At 42.7% G+C, this 16,182-nt stretch overlaps 1 protein-coding gene across 2 annotated transcripts; it reads right to left on the bottom strand.

Moving 5' to 3' along the window:
• Positions 1-292: 292 nt before the first annotated feature.
• slc35a2 (solute carrier family 35 member 2) lies at positions 293-15,113 on the bottom strand. Of its 2 annotated transcripts, none has more exons than XM_087833609.1 (6): positions 14,731-15,113; positions 12,846-13,028; positions 12,051-12,202; positions 11,504-11,626; positions 9,671-10,257; positions 293-2,022 (listed from the first exon to the last, which is right to left on the bottom strand). In XM_087833609.1, the coding sequence occupies exons 1-6, from the start codon at positions 14,792-14,794 to the stop codon at positions 1,995-1,997; spliced, it is 1,137 nt and encodes a 378-aa protein (XP_087689735.1). In that variant the 5' UTR covers positions 14,795-15,113; the 3' UTR covers positions 293-1,994. The 2 variants fall into 2 exon arrangements, with proteins under 2 accessions (XP_087689735.1, XP_087689734.1); XM_087833608.1 differs by lacking the exon at positions 293-2,022 and adding an exon at positions 5,306-9,099.
• Positions 15,114-16,182: the final 1,069 nt, after the last annotated feature.

The raw sequence follows: 16,182 nt of genomic DNA, 5'->3' as shown, positions 1-16,182 counted from the left end.
CTGGAAGAAAATCTGTGGATGAATGAAATGAATGAAAACAAGGAAAGTACGGAGAATAAGGGACATGGCTCACGATCTGATCAAACCACTGCATCTCCAGGGTGGAGGCTTCTAGACGTTCCCAAATATTTCTGAGCCTCTAAAAAAACACTGGGCCTGTCTATAAAACTGTCTGTGACCTTTAAAAACACATCATCGATTTTTTTCTTGACTAAGAAATGAAAAGGCACTGAACGTTTTCATCAGTTTAATTTCACAAAGATTATTTTTTTTAAAACATTTCTCTGTCATATCTTAAAAAATGAAAACATCAGTTAGTATGAAAACACTTCACAGAATTCAAACTAATGGCCTCAAGAGTTTCAGATCTCTCTCTAAGAGGACCTGTTCAACTTATTTCCAGCTTTTATTCTGGAACTCTATCAGAGTAGCTTTGCATGATTCACATAAAATAATGCATCTTTGCATTACACTTGAAGCTTGGTTTCTCCTGATTGGTCAACTTCAGGGAGAGAGGAAGGACTAAGAATGTGTGAGGTGCACTTCCTGTTAAAAAACTGGAAGTGTTTAGAGCGGCGTACAGGACTTCGGCATTTGGATCATTTAAAATGACATGAAATAAGGAAAAAAGCAGAACAGGTCTCCTTTAACATCTCAGAAAAAAAGAGAAATCTTTAAGGCACAGAGTTGAATACGATTACAATCACAACATGTCGAACTTTCAGTTGTTAAGCATAAAATACTGTCGCACCCTGAGGAGGAAACACTGTAAACGGTCACTTAAAGGCACTTTTCGTAGAAATCCTCAGCAACATTCAATGAAAAGGAGTCAGAGAGGCGTTCTGTGCATGAACGTCAGCGACTTCAAAAAGACGTTTGACGTGTTGATGACGTTCTCGCGGTTACCAGGAGTGTTTAGTGTTTCATGTTAGCATCTGATTTAAGAGAAATGGTTTCTCTTCCATCTATGAGCTGCTTTTTTAACTCATCCTTCCTGTTTTATCAAACGATCACTGCGAGTCGGTGCAAACCGAGCGTACAGGAAACGTTTTTAGTTCTTATGCTTCGATCAGCTGAAACTTTCCAATGCATCCTAAAAACGATTCCTTTGGTCACGATCAAACAAACGTGGTCATTCAGCTTCCCTCAGTACCCGAAGCCTGAATTAACCCCTAATCAGTCATTCAAGTATAACATTTTGTTTTATGTTGTTCCTTCATATCCTGTATCATTGTGGTTTTTTATATAATATTTTATTCTAAAAGAACTTTGATGATTTTTCAAGTTTAAATAAACTAAATGTTCAGTCATCAGTTTTGAAATCACCAATATTAAACTTATTTTCTTTATTAAATTTATATACTACAATAAAATTGACTTAATAAAATACAGAAAATAAAAATTTGTCAGATTTAAATAATGACAAATGATTTTATTTTGAAATGATATAGACCACTTTATTTAAAAAATAAAGGAGTTTTTGTTTTAATTTGTGTTAGTGTTTATTTAGTATTAGTATTTAATATTTTTGATTTAGTGCCATAATGTTCCCTTTAGATTTTTTTTTTAAAATTGGTTTTTCTATGTTTTTCTTTCCTGGAGGAAATGTTTTTGGGTTTTATTTTTTTTTGCCTTTACTTTTGAAATGAATTCATTTTGATTAAATCCGTCACCTCAGTTTTATTCTTTGGCTCCTGAAATCTTTAAAAGGCTGAATAAAAAAAATATGGATGAGTGTCACAGCGTAACAAACCACAGGTGTGTTGTTCATTATCGGCTGTGCTTGTTGTGTTAAAGGCAAATAATCACCTAATGGTGCACGCTGGAGTGTTTTCTTTATGAGAAGCAGCTGAAAACTATTAGAAGAATATTTGTGACTACAGTACTTCAGCTTTAGTGCAGCAGATGCAGGAGGAGTGCTGTGGTTCTGAGTGAAAGTGGGGGCACTCTGAAATGTGTGGATCTCAGCAGGCAGGTGGTGGCAGGGGTCCATCTCAGGATCCTTTCTCTTTACCTGCAGACCTACAGAACAGATACAGGAGGAGGAGGAGGAGGAGGAGGAGGTGGTTAGATAAAGACATCACCCTGGCTGCTACAACACATGCTGAATGTTTCAAATCTTCTTTTCATTACATCACAGAGGCACTGCAGTATTTAAGCTTTACTCAATGAGGACTCGTGTTTGACCTTGTTTTCTGTTGGATGCTCAATCATCCAGGTAAGTAAATCTCCAAAAGTTGATTCTGTTCATCTGGACGTAGCTCACAGACGCTACGTCCAGATGAACAGAATCAACTTTTGGAGATTCATATTAAATATGGTCAAAGTTTCTAGTAATTACATAAAAGTATATAAAAGAAATCTATGAGCCAAGAACTCGAGCTTCAAACTGTCGAACATCAACATGATCAACACGACCAGCTGAAGTTCAAACTGAGCATCAGAGTGAAGAAGAAAGCGGAAGTAAGTGACCAGCTGCTCTGAGTATTTCTAAGAATCTGATGATCTGCTGGATTTTCCCAAACAAACGTCCCACAGTCTGCCCGAGCACTGCTGCTGACCATCTCCATCCCTTTACGGCCACAGTGCTCCATCTTTAGATGGCTGCTTCCAGCAGGATCGCACACCATGTCAGAAAGATCAGACCATCTCAAAGTCCTTTCTTGAACTTGACGATCAATTCACTGCACTCAAACGGTCTCTGCAGTCACCTGATCCCGATTAAATGTAGCGCACATCACGCGTGCGCAGCCGAGCGATGCCGTCATGTCCATACGGACCAAAATCTCCGAGTAGTGTTCCTGATCCAATATAGACTCTCTGCCATGAAGAATTAGAGCAATTCTGGAAGTAACCTAGTATTAGCACGGTATACCTAATAAAGTGGCTGGTAAGTGTATGAGGTACAAAGGTATGAGGTATGAGGACCTAGATCTCGGCTCAAGACCAGAGGTGACCGCGCATTCGCCGCTGTCGCACCCTACCTCTGGAATAACCTCCCCCTAGCTATTCGGACGTCTGATACAATTCAGTCTTTTAAATCTCGATTAAAAATTTATTTGTTTAGCCCCGCCTCCTAGAGCCCACATTTTTAGTGTACTGGAACTTATCTTTATCACTTTGTTAATGTTTATGTTTTAACCTTCAGCATTGTGTGTGGACTTCACTAGTGCCTACTATGCCTGGTGTATTATTGGTTAGTTATGTCACCCGCCTGTTAGTATATTTTATTTATGTATTTTGTGCTTTATATTTGTATTTATTATTGCTCTTAACTCATTCTGTGAAGCACTTTGGCATACCTGTGGTTTTTAAATGTGTTATATAAATGGTAAATGGCCTGCATTTGTATAGCGCTTTTCTAGTCCTTAAGGACCCCAAAGCGCTTTACACTACATTCAGTCATTCACACACTGGGGATGGCAGCTACATTGTAGCCACAGCCACCCTGGGGCGCACTGACAGAGGCGAGGCTGCCGGACACAGGCGCCACCGGGCCCTCTGACCACCACCAGTAGGCAAATATGGGGTTAGTATCTTGCCCAAGGATATTTGGCATGCAGCCAGGAGGCAGTCTGGGATCGAACCACCGACCTTCTGAATATAAATAAAATTGTATTGTAATTGTATTGTACAAACGAGTTAGTTTTCTTTTAGCTTGATGATACAGAAACATCTCCATGGCTACCGGACGTAGCTTATATAATACATTACATGTAACTTAGTCTCTGGGTCAGTGTACGTAAAAACTAATTACAGGTAAAATAATAAGTTACAGTTACACAACATTACTGTTACAGGAGGCTTTAACAATGAGCGTTTAAAAAGCCGTCACTTATCTCCCTACAGTCGGTGTTTTTAGCGCTGCCAGAAAAAATCATTTTACTGAAGGACGAACAAAATTCTTTAGCCTGTTAAAGTTTCGTGGATCCAACTAAACCTGAGGACCGATTCCCCCACGTCCGCATAAAGACAGTGATCACTTCTGATAACTTTTATAACGTCATATTATGTATAAAAATAAATATTGTTTTTAAAAAATGTAAGCTGTAAAAACCCTCAAAATATCAAAAAGTAATAAATTAGAAAGAAAATATTTAAAATGTTCTTTTCGCAATTTTACCAGGTTTTCATAAATTAAAAAAAAACAACTCAAAACTTATCAAATATTTCTATATTAATATTTATGTTTAAATACAGTGTTGTTGGTTTAAACCAGCGTCTCATATTTTCCCTGCGCTCTGCTCTCTCTCTGACAGAGCTGCGTTATTTTATACAGAGGAGGATTTCCAGAAGACAGAACACTAATCGTCCTAACTGGAGTATCGGAGCACTGTTGGGAGAAAACTGGGAGAAAAAAAAGACTAAAGTCTCCATATTTGGAATAAAAGGCTGGAATATCACACCTTACCTGCCGACTCCCACAAAGGCTTAAAGACTTGTGAAGTCCAGACTTTTTTTTTCTCCATGATTGTATCTTCTAAATTCCGATTTTTCCCGAAGTTTTCCGAATACTCTCAGAAATCGTCTCTCTAACCTGAGAGCAGACTACGGCTGTTTCCCAATTCAGGGTCTGCAGCCTTAAAGTACGCAGCCTCAACGATCCTCAAGGGCCGCGTACTTAAAGACCGCTAAGGCCGGAAGTGCGAGGCTTGTGAAATGGGACGGTGTAGCCTCCGTTGCGCTGCCCAGGTTGCCTAGCAACCATGATACTAACAGCTGGAAACGTTTCATACAGCTTTGTTTGACAGAAATGAAGGAGAAAATCTTTTGTTCATTTGTTTGTTTCTACATGAGCTTTGATCATTCTCTGATTAAGCTCAGCTATTGAACGGCGGATATTTTAAAGTAAAGGCTTTAAAACCAAGTTAGTACAAACGTCACTAATGTCACATAACTTTGCTGACATGTGGCCAACAGTAATGTTTTAATGTTCTTCGTTATTAAACATTTGCACATAAATAAGTGACATAATATTCAGTATTTACTTAAAGTTTACTCTTCGGGCGCCCCTAATCCTCCGTTTTTTTCGGCAAAATTATCCACACCCACCGCCGCGCTATGCATTCTGGGATATGTTGGGCCACGAAGTCTACACCGCCACGTCCTTAAAATGAAGGACGCATTTGAGGGCCGCATTTCGAGCAGCCTTTGAATTGGGACAGCCTTCGGCGCGTCGCTGTGACGTAATCGGCCTTAAAATGCGGCCTTTAAGGCTGCAGACCCTGAATTGGGATACAGCCACTGTGTGTCGTTCACTATCACTGATCTTTAAATTAAGACAAACTGCACAGTTTTTAGTCCATGTCTTCATTTATATAAAACTTTTACCAAAGGAAGTATTTACAAATTCAGAGGCATTGATACAAATCAACAATCAAGTGCAAACAGATCAGAGATGAAACCAGCTCACACAGATTTCACACAAACTCAAACCAACAGGAAGAGGAAACTAAACCCGATCCTGCAGGCAGATCTCCACCGAGGACAAACAACCGCAGCAGGATCTGATCCGAGGATGTGGTTTAAAGCTGCCAGCAGGAGGCGCTGCAGAGCGTCAGCGGAGAGGAAACCTGGAAACTGACTTTGAAGATAAAGTATCTGAATTTCAGCCTGTGCTGAAAAAATCAAATCAAATGAATATGGATTTTCATGTAATTAAATAAAGTGATATCAGCCTGTGTCAATATCATTTTCTATATAAAATTTATTTTATATAATTTGCAATATTTTAGTTTTTAATGTAGAGAAAAATAAGGTAAAATAAACGTAAAGAGGAACAAACGACAATGAATCTGTAAGATGTGACAGGATTATTTTACAGAGCAGAAGTAGATGTTTATCACTGGTTCTACCTCGAGTGAATAAAGAAGAATCAATGTTGTCTTGTTATTCTAAAAAGGTGGAAAAAGCCACTGCAAGAGAGAAAATCGGGATTCAAGTTTATATTTTCACAAGAAAACGTTGATGAAAAAAAAAGATGTAAAGTTTATGATGTGATGTTTAATGAAAAATAAACATCCCATCATAATCCCTCTGATATAAATCAGCTGATAGGTCTACATAAAGACATTTTAATGTCAGATTGAGATTAAAATGATCAGAAGTGCAGAAATGATCCTTTATCAGCCGCACAGAACTCAAAGGACTCACTTTCACTAGAAATTTATGTCATTAAGAAGAGCTTAGAACAAAAAGCTTCTTCTGGCTGAAATCTGAAGCTTCCTGCTGGGTTTCCTCTTCCTTTCATTCACCACCACCCCAAAGATTCCCACATTAAATAAAAACAGCTTATATATTATTATGTATGATAGATATTCATTTCAGACTTCCAGAGAGAAAGTGTCAGCTGGAGGTTTTTTGTTTGCTCGTTTTACAAAAACCGAAAATAAAAGTAACATTTTTTTGTCCCTTCACAGTTTGATTTGATAATCTTACACTGAAAACAGAAAAAGAGCCTTCAATCGTTATGATAAGAAATCGGAAAAATAATTAAAGTTCATTTTTATGCTTTGGGAGATGTGGCTTCGTGTTTGTGTCTCCGCGTTTCTCCGTCCTCAGGTCAGTTTCTCGTGAAATAATCGAGCTCAGACTGTGAGCTACATTTATCCCACTTTAGGTTTAATTGAGTTTTTTCTGACAAAATAAAAACATCTATCAGAGGTTTAGTTAGTGAACTTGTATTTGAGAGTTTGTCGTCTTTACACATCAGTGGTTTATGTTTAACTGTAAGTGAGGAGAACTGTAACTACTTTAGTTTAAACTGGCAACATTTTCAAGAAAAGTATTCCACTGGGAAAAAAACCTTTTTAAGTAAGAAGCTTTTACAGATCTGCAGAGCTGCTGCGAGGAACAAATCTAAGACGCACTTAATGTGGCACTTTAACACCACACACACGAAGCCAGATTAATGTGCAGAGCGCACCTTCCCCTCAGGCAGGTTAGCATCCACAGTCACACGTCTTATTTGGTTACACGTGTTTACTCTGACACAGCCGAGGCGACAGAACCACGCCTGCTAGCATCCGTCTCCCTTTCCCCTTTGTATCCACTTCCTGCTGCACAGAGAGCGCAATGGGGCGCTGCTGCAGCCCAAACTGGTGGGTGGTGTTAACATGACTCCGCTGCCGGCTCATGAGAGCAGCAACTGTCAATCAGCATATATGTGTAGTGTATTGTGAAGCCTGAAGCAGTTATAGTGAATAGCTTCATATGAGCATCAGTTTGCATCTTGCAGTTTGTCACGAGCTGCAGTTACAGCGCTGTGGTGACAAGAGCCTGAAGTGCAGACCGTCTCACTTCACTTATGCTAAGCTGCTTAATCAACAAGATTTTAGTAGAATTTATTAGTAGATTTATATTTTCAATAATAACCTGTAAACTGCTTTAAATGAAATGTAGTTCAGTAAATGCTGTGCCTGTATAAAAACGTTAAAGATGGAGCATTTTATCCGCACACAGCTAGCTTTCCTTCCAGCTCCTTCTTAATTTAGAGCTTTTTCTTTTCTCCACACAGATGTTTTGATGGCTAATGTGATTGGCTGATAACGGTGAGTGTTAACGGACCAATCAGTCCACTCGGGGGCTCGAACAGGCCAGCGTGAAGAGACGGGGTCACGTCAAGTGCTGGCAGGATTTAAATAACAACAGAGGCAAACTGCTACACGGCGACGGTGGTGGATGTGAGGAAAAACAAAACTCGCTGTAATCACAGGATCTTAACCTGCTGCAGAGATCAGGAGACCAAAACGACTTAACCTCTCCTCCCAAAGCTGAACGACGTAAACACCGAGAAGCAGCTCAGACGCACACAAAGATAAAAATCCACAACCGCCTCGACATGATCGAGACAAACAGGAGCAGAAAAAACATTCAGGACGCCACCGCAGGACGCCTTCTTCAACAAGACGCCTGCGGCAGGACATTTTGGCGAAAACAAACAAACATCACGTTATGATCGCAGTTTAAAGGTGCTCCAATCAACGAGCACATTCCCCGCCGACACGGGAGCTGCAGATAAAGCAAAGCCTCCCGGACGGTCCCGTAACTGTACACCGCGAACTTTACACCAACACAGTCGTATGGCTTCTGTACAGATGAGGAGAAAAGGCACCAACACAAACAGTCCCTCAGCGGAGACGCGCCCGGAGGAGCAACGATTCACCCCGCAGGTTTTCACTGTGCAGCCGAGAAAAGGAAAGGGGCAAGACTGGCGGCAAACAGGAAGCAGACTTCTGCGAGAACTTCAGAATTAAAGACAAAAAAGGAAGCAGAGAGTTATTTATGCTTTTAGTCTTCATTACTATGATTTCTCCACATATTCAGCTTTTTTTAGTCAACACACGATTACAAACGAGCCAAAAGCTCATTACAGCCCAATAAATGACTTTAGCTCATTTCTGATTATTGCAGAAAAATAAAATAAGACTAAATAGTTTCAAAATGTTGAATTTTTAATGTACCTTTGATTGAATGTAATTAAATGTTGTGGTTTTGTCTTCCTTGCATTTCATAATGACACTTTTATCACTTTCTAAATTTCAACTTTCTGATTCTGTTTCTATTGATGTGACTTTTATTTACAAATGCTGCGTTTTTATTTTAAATTGTTGTGATTTTCACTGAACTTCCTTTAGGTTAAAAATGTCTATTAAAAAGTTCTTACATCACTTCAAGCTTACAAACATGTAAACTACTTATTCAAAGTTACATTTTTGCTTGAACACTTCGGGTTCCCATAGAAACCGTCCCTTTTTCCTGTTTTAAGGTGGAATTTAAACACCACACTTTAAATGTACGGGGGCTGCACAGTGAAAACTTTCCATCAGACTACGGTTGCCGTTGTCCTCCAGCAACAACAATAATCAACATATGATCGATATTCAGCGTAAGGCGATTCTCTTTTCATTTACTAAAGAGCTTTAAGGCAGAGCTGACGAGACGCCGCGGAGGAGAAAACAGACTGAGGGTGGTGAGGGTTTCTGACACTCTGTGGCTCCTTCCTCATCCTCCTCCTTCTCTTCCTCTTGCTGCCGTTGTGCTTTGAGCAGTTAGGTTGTGATGTGGACAGCAGAGGGAGGAGACACGCCTCCCTGAGCTCTGAGGAGGAGAGAGGAGAGATTAGTGATGAGGAGGAAAAAGCAGGATAGAAGAGAGGGAGAGAGGGGTAAAAACCCAAACCTTCCTCACCCTCTCATCCTCCAAAAAGGAGGACGATACAGGAGGGAGCAGCTCTCCTCTGGTGGTTTAGTTTTTAGGTCTGAGGAGGCCATCTTCTCCTCCTTTACATTACTGGAGGAGGAGAAAGGAAGCAAGGAGGTCTGTGTTTTTTGTTCAGGGGTGCAGAGAAAGGAGAAAGAAAGGGGAAGAGACAGCGCAGTATCCTATAGTCCAGATGAGGCGAGGAGGTTAGGAGGTAAGGAAAGAAGGAGGCCAGGAGGGAAGGCTGAGCTCAGGAGGAGGTGTGGAAAAGGCGAGCAGGACGTCAGGAGGAGGATGACTCGGGAGGCCATCAGAGGGGTGAGGAAGCAGGTGAGCGAGCAGCAGATGAACCTCTTTCTTTCTGATAGATGCCCAGTTTGACCTTTGACCCCGCCAAGAGCACACAGGAAGTGAGATGCCCAAAAGAGAGAGAGCAGACAGAAACAGGAATCACTTCACCAGCACTGACTTTGGCAGAAACGCCTCCATCTCTGCGTCTATGTCCGTCTTCTCGGACGTGGAAGACGAGGAGGAGGAGGAGGAGCTCGCGGACGCCGAGCCGGCAGGCGCTTTGGGGAGGCTGTACATGTAGACTGCGCCGATGACAAGCCCCGCCCCCGCGGTGAAGAGCACGTCCACATGGAAGCCGAACAGGTAGATGGACGTCACCGTGGAGACGATGATGGAGAAGGAGGTGGCGAAGCCCTTGAGGATGTTGTCGGCGTACTTCACCACCACGGCCACCAGCAGCCCGCCGAACGCCTGGTTGAAGATGACGCACCACACCATGCTGGTGTACCCAAACAGGAAGCCACGCTCGGCGATGGCGGCGCCGTCATTCCACCAGAGTCCCAGCAGGCCGAGCACCGTGCCGAAGATTCCCAGCTGCACATTCCTCACCCACACGGAGGCGGAGCTGCCCTTCAGGATCTTCTCAAAGTATACGCCGGCAAATCCCGACGACAAGCAGCTGATCACCACGGCAACCAAGCCCACGGTGTAGTTCTGAGTGGAGGTGTCCTTCACCGACGCCTCTTTGTTGCCCTCCTGCTGCACCTGCAGAGAGATGATCAATGCGTCAGCATCGGTTAGTGTTCGAGCCGGGCTTCATGTTTACGGGGAACGTCGTCCCTGAAAGGTTCCCACATGATTACGACTGAAGAGCTTAACTACGCCCGTTTGTTCACCTCCCACCGCTTTTTTCTGCCCCCTCACCTACGTCACAAACGCAGCAGCTCATTTCAGCATTAAAAGTTGGAGCCACAGAAACCGCAGAGACGCTCTTAAACCTTTAAAGCCGGTCAGAGCAGCACGCTCTGTTTTGCGTAACTACTTTTAAATCCCGGTAGCTCTGCAACCACGTGAGCTAGTGCAATAATTTTTTTTGCATATGAAACCGGAGGAGTTGTACTTACATCTTATGCCATCAGCTTGTCCTCGGTCACAGTTTCCTTCCATATATAGTTTTGCAAAAACTGCATAAAAAGCACTTGCAGCAACAAAAACATAATATTCCAGAAACACGCTTTGCCGATCCGATCAGCTGTTCATAACACTTCCTACATTGGATTAGACGTCAGCGCGAACTATCGCATGTCCGCCATGACCTGGCCGAAACCGGAAGTGACGTCATTTTCGCAGAAATGTAGTTTTTTACCATCAGGGCCTCATGAGCCTATACTGGTATTTTTAAAAGTTATGTTTGACTTTATGACTTTCTGTGTCGTTTCTGGGATGCTTAGGACTCATATTGCACTGCTGGAAATAGTTTATTTTGATGCATATGCTGCTTTTTTGCAAATTTGCATTATAATATTTATTTTTGTTTTTCCTGCAGTATATAAAAAATTGGTGTATTTCAAAAATAAAACTATGAAGACACTCAAAATAAATTTCCTGTGGTGGGAAACTATTTTGTGCAACTTTTTTGTATTTACAGTTTTGAGGGATAAGCCTCTTAAATTTCTCTAACTAGAAATATATGTTAAAAAAACAAAAACGATTTTCAATTTTTTGGTAGTTTATTGCACTTTTTTGCAATTTATGTAATTACTATACACTTAATGCAGACATATTATTAAAATCTGGGCTATAATGGTTGTATTGATGTATAGCAACTTGAAATGCTCCCAAAAATGGCTCCACAGCATGTAAAAATATAATATAAGCTCTGGCGGACTTGGTCCTATGGTAGGTCTTAAAGGCTTAAACCTCTCTGTGAACTGTGGCTACACAAAGCAGCCGCCTGATTTGTTAACTTAAATTTCAGGGCTTCTGGGAACGGCAGGTGGCGGTGGCTCACCTGCACGATGGCGACTCCGCCAAACAGCAGCAGCAGAGAAATCCACTGAACTCTGGACAGAGACTTCCTGAGCATGAGCACGCTGAACAGAGCCGTGGTGAGGATCTTCAACTGGTAGGTCACCTGAGGGAGGGAAAGGAAGTCACCATTTAACTGTGTTTAAATCTGAAGCATTTATTAAATCTCAGTGTCTGCAAGTCTGTGCATTAAAAGTTTTACAAGTTATTAAAGAACTTGGCAGCTCAAGATAGTAACGTGTAAAGAAAATTGCTCCTAAAATATCTGAAAAATGCCAAAAATATGAACAGAATAAAATGAAATTACTATTAGAAGTTTCATTCCTGTTGAAATATTGATTATGTCCGACTAGAATCAAATGACAGCAGATCCAGAACACTTATTGGTTTGATTAAACCTTTCAGTTTATAAAAAGATGCCAAATGTTTCCGTCAATCGACAAACCCGTTAATCACCCGGCTGTTTCGATAACAACAGACATGCAGAGACGAGGCAGGTTCGAGCGCCTTCTCTGTGAACGCGGTCTGACCTGGAAGGTGGCGGCCGGCAGGTTGGAGATGGCCACGTACTGCAGGTTGTTCTGCAGAGTGTAGATGAGAGAAGGAACGGCGAGCTTCAGAGTGTCTTTGTACTGAACCACGATGACGTCGATCAGGAAGTACACCGTCTCCTTCACGTTTACTGCAGAGAGAAAGGGGCGGAGCTAAAGGCTGGTTTTGCACCTGCTGATCTTTGATCTTTGATCGTAGCCTCCGAAGCAGCTCAGGTCTATGATGACAGCAATAAAAAGTAAAATTGCTGTCAAAATTGAGGGATGGGGTGCTGCCCCCTAGTGTTAGGAGGCTGCTTTGCATCTTATACCCAAACTGGGGTTAAACATAATGAAATGTAAATATTTGCCCTTGTTAGTTTTAAATAGAAATACTAGTTTTTTGGAGTATTTATTTAGTATGAATAATTATAACAAGAGGAAGCTGCTGCTTTGTTGGTCAGGGCAGTTTTAACTCCACCCAAATCAAATCACTATTTGAATTTAAAGCCGTCCCTCACTGCAAGCAAAGAATATTCCTGTAATTAACCAAGTAACTCATTTTCATATCATCTCCTAAAATAAATTAATTATTTTGTCTATCAAACACTGCAAAGAGAAGCTCGGCATGTCTGTTAAGTTCCTTAAGATGATTAATCAATTGTATCTTTTTAAGTATTTTTGATCAGTTAATCAATTAATGCAGTTTTTTCATACAGCTACAAAAGCCTGCGAGGCTACAACTAACTCTTCGAACTCCACAGCCAAGAAAGCAGCTCAGTAGGATTTACTCACGTCTCTTCTGCAGTAGGATGATGACCAGACACGTCAGGACCTTCAGGACCTCCGCCATCACCACGGCCGACGTGGTGAAGAAGCGGTCGCCTGGCAACGTGCGGACGTACCGGATGCTGAGGATGAGCGATGCATTCTGGACCACGAGCACAGCCAGGCTGATGTACTTCAACCGTCTGTTAACTACAGGACAAGAGCTCACCGTAAGGTTCACCACAGTTTTCACACAAGGAAGAGATTTTACAAAAGAGCAGCAAAGTTTAGGTGCTGCGCTTTAGGATCGTGTGACTGCATCAGGGGTATTTTGTGGGCCACAAAGAAACCAAACAGAACTTGAGTGGACCGAACAAATAAAATGAACTAATAAACCATTTTAAAAAATAAGCGTGGTATATCACCATGGCAACATATGCTGCAGGCCTAACACGATGCATGTTTAGCATCCACAGGCCACGATGCGGCTGACTGATTGGCTTACCATTGATGGAAAATTAAACCTCAGTGCAAAGTTTTTAATCCTTCAGTAAAACACTCACTTGATTCTCAGGAGCAGCTTTCTTATCTTTTACTTCCATCTGAAAGCAACTTTAACACTGTACTGTAGGGGTGTCAAACATGCAGCATGGGGGCCAAAACCGGCCCGTCAAAGGGTCCAATGCGGTCCGTTAGATGGCAATGGGAAACAGCCGAGGAGGAAGGCAGCATCACCTTCACCTTGTTGAGAGACACTGAAGGAAAGTGGTGGTGTTGGTGGTGCAGGTTTCACTCATGTCTGCACGCCAAGCAGGCTTCGTTACCAAGAGCACAGGTTTTTTATTAAGCACATGTTGCTAATACCCCTGTTTACATTCATATCTGACTTAATTCTTCATGGCACAGACTCAACAAGAGCGTCACACAGCTGTTTGCCTTTCTGTGTATGCAGTAATGAATATGTCAGCTTCATGCAGACCAGTAAAACCACAGAGGCCCAGTGGGAACATAAGTCTGTTGTGGAAGTATGGAACAGTAGACCAGTTTTTCCTCCTTGGAACTTCTTCTGGTGGCTGTTTGCATGCTGTGTCTATTTCTGGTCCTAAGGTGTGTGAAGCCACTCAGGTGTGCCAAAGGTGTGGCGTTTGTCAACATTTCTAAACAATTCGGAGCCGTTTATCAGCTCGAACGGGTTCTCTGCTACTCCCAGGGTGTGTCCGGAAGTTTCTACCTGAGTGCACCTGGCTCTGAGGTCTCCGTGGCTGGCCCGGCCTGCGAGCCCATGCACACACACACACACACACACACACTCACACTCACTAAGAAGGAGGGGGTGAGCACAGAGGAGTGTGTGTTCTCTGCAGAGGAATAGCCGTGTGTGTGAGTGTTTTAAACCACAAACTCCGCCGGGCTAAAAGTCCACGTCACCAGCCGTCGCTCACTAACACACCTTCACACTGCACCTTGATCATGGCAGTGTGTTAGCGTTAGCAGCCAGGCAAGAGCCCATTAACAGACACGGACTAGTTAGCTGCTGAGTTAGCCGCTACCTGCTGAGGCTGCTGTTTATTTTTCACTCGTTTAAAATCACCTAAAGTTTTATTTAATAAACACCTGACTATCGGCATTAGCTAGCTAGCTAGCACACCGTTTAATGTTTCTGGTTAACTAGTTTGAAGTCGTCGTTAAGTCTGTTTACTCTGGTTGGCTTAGCAGGTAGTTAGCTAGCCTCCACCACTCTGCTAAAACAGACAGAGAAACTTTATTATATTTAATTTATGTTAAGTTCAATTTCATTGTTTTTAAACTCTACATCCCTCCGAGTCTAATTCACCCACTGACCCAGGCTCGGAGCCGTGAGGGCCGTGTGAAGTTATCCCAGCTCTCGGCTCTCCTTCCGAGGACTGCTCACCTTCACTCTGACCGCGGGTCGCTGTCCTCTCCTCTCCCGTCTTGCTGAGGTCCCCCACGGCCATGCTGCGCTCCCTGTGCTGCCCTGCGAACCGAGCCCTTACACCGCTGCCTGCTCGGCTAACACTCCGTTAGCCCACCAGCTAGCCCCGCTCTCAGTTTAGACCCCACCGGAGCTCCCGTTCTCCGACGTACTGCGCGGCCTAAAGCGCCGGGGCCGTCCGACAAATACTGGGCTGGAGGAGAGAGGAGGCTGCGGAGGAACAACCGGAGGACCCACCGGGATCATCAGGAGGAGAAAAATACTTCGTGTAATATGCGAGGTGTCCAGGAACTGAAGAGACTACAGCTGCAGAGACAGGAGCGGAGAGCAGGAGGTCTCACGCTGTGGGAGAAAACGGGGCGCAAGAAGGGAGGACCATGCTATGGAAGGTCACGTGTGCCAAAAAAAGTATTGTAAAATAAAATACAAAGCCGAACAAATATACACGCGCGATTTTGTATATATGTACAGGTTCTCTTTGTAAAATAAAAAAAAAGATAATAAAATAAAATAAGCCTCATTTTGACTGCCAGTACCCATATGTTGGACCCACAGGTGGGGTGGACCTATGCAGTTCACTCGGGCAGAGCCCAGCCAGGGTCCGTGGGTTAAGTCCTGGCCACGAGGTGCTTGCTGATAAGCCCATGCTGATAAGGCATGGCTCCAGGTTGCGGCACCAGATTCTTTAATCGGGCCTCCAGTTTGTTTTCTTTAGAGTAAATCTTCTAAATAACTCCTAAGTGGGGTGTTTTTGCGCAGGGTCATCATAGAAGAGCTGGAGAGGGTGGCGGGTCAGAGGGAGGTCTGGATATTAGTGTTAATATATTTGATTTTTAAACATATAACTTTGCCGAAACTCCTTAATTGATCTAGATAAAATACACAGTAGTGCCCGAGTGACTCACAAACAGCATCTGGAGTAACGCCTTAAAGTCGTAACTCGGACTTATTCTTATAATTTGGGTTTTTGTTAAATAAACACTGTTTTTATTCTGAAAATCCGAGTAGTTTTATATCAGCAGGCTTCGGGCGTCTTTGAAACAGTCGCCCGGGTGCGATCCTTTCATTGGTTCGTCTGGTTGATGCCGGTTTCTGTGTGAGACATAAACTGCTCGACGCCAGGAGCTCCAGAGAAACTGTCAGAGTGAGACATCCTTCTCTCCTCCTCTACCAACAGACGAACAATCAATTCCTTATCCTCCAGGTTGAGCAGGGAGCCTTCCTATTGGCTGCTGGTGGGACCTCACCTGTCAGATGGTTTGAGTGTTCAGCGCCACCTCCTGGTCAAACATGGAGGAGACGTTCACCCAATGAACGAACACACACATACGGGTGAAGATTACCTTTATGAACGACAGTCTGCTGTTTTTGATTTTATTTCACTGTGTGATTTTTAAAATAAAAAACTAA

This window comes from Neolamprologus brichardi, chromosome 20, assembly GCF_056152115.1.
Source record: "Neolamprologus brichardi isolate AB-2024 chromosome 20, ASM5615211v1, whole genome shotgun sequence".
Taxonomy (NCBI): domain Eukaryota; kingdom Metazoa; phylum Chordata; class Actinopteri; order Cichliformes; family Cichlidae; genus Neolamprologus; species Neolamprologus brichardi.
Note: the sequence above shows the minus strand (reverse complement) of the source record. Positions and strands in the feature narration are given on the sequence as shown.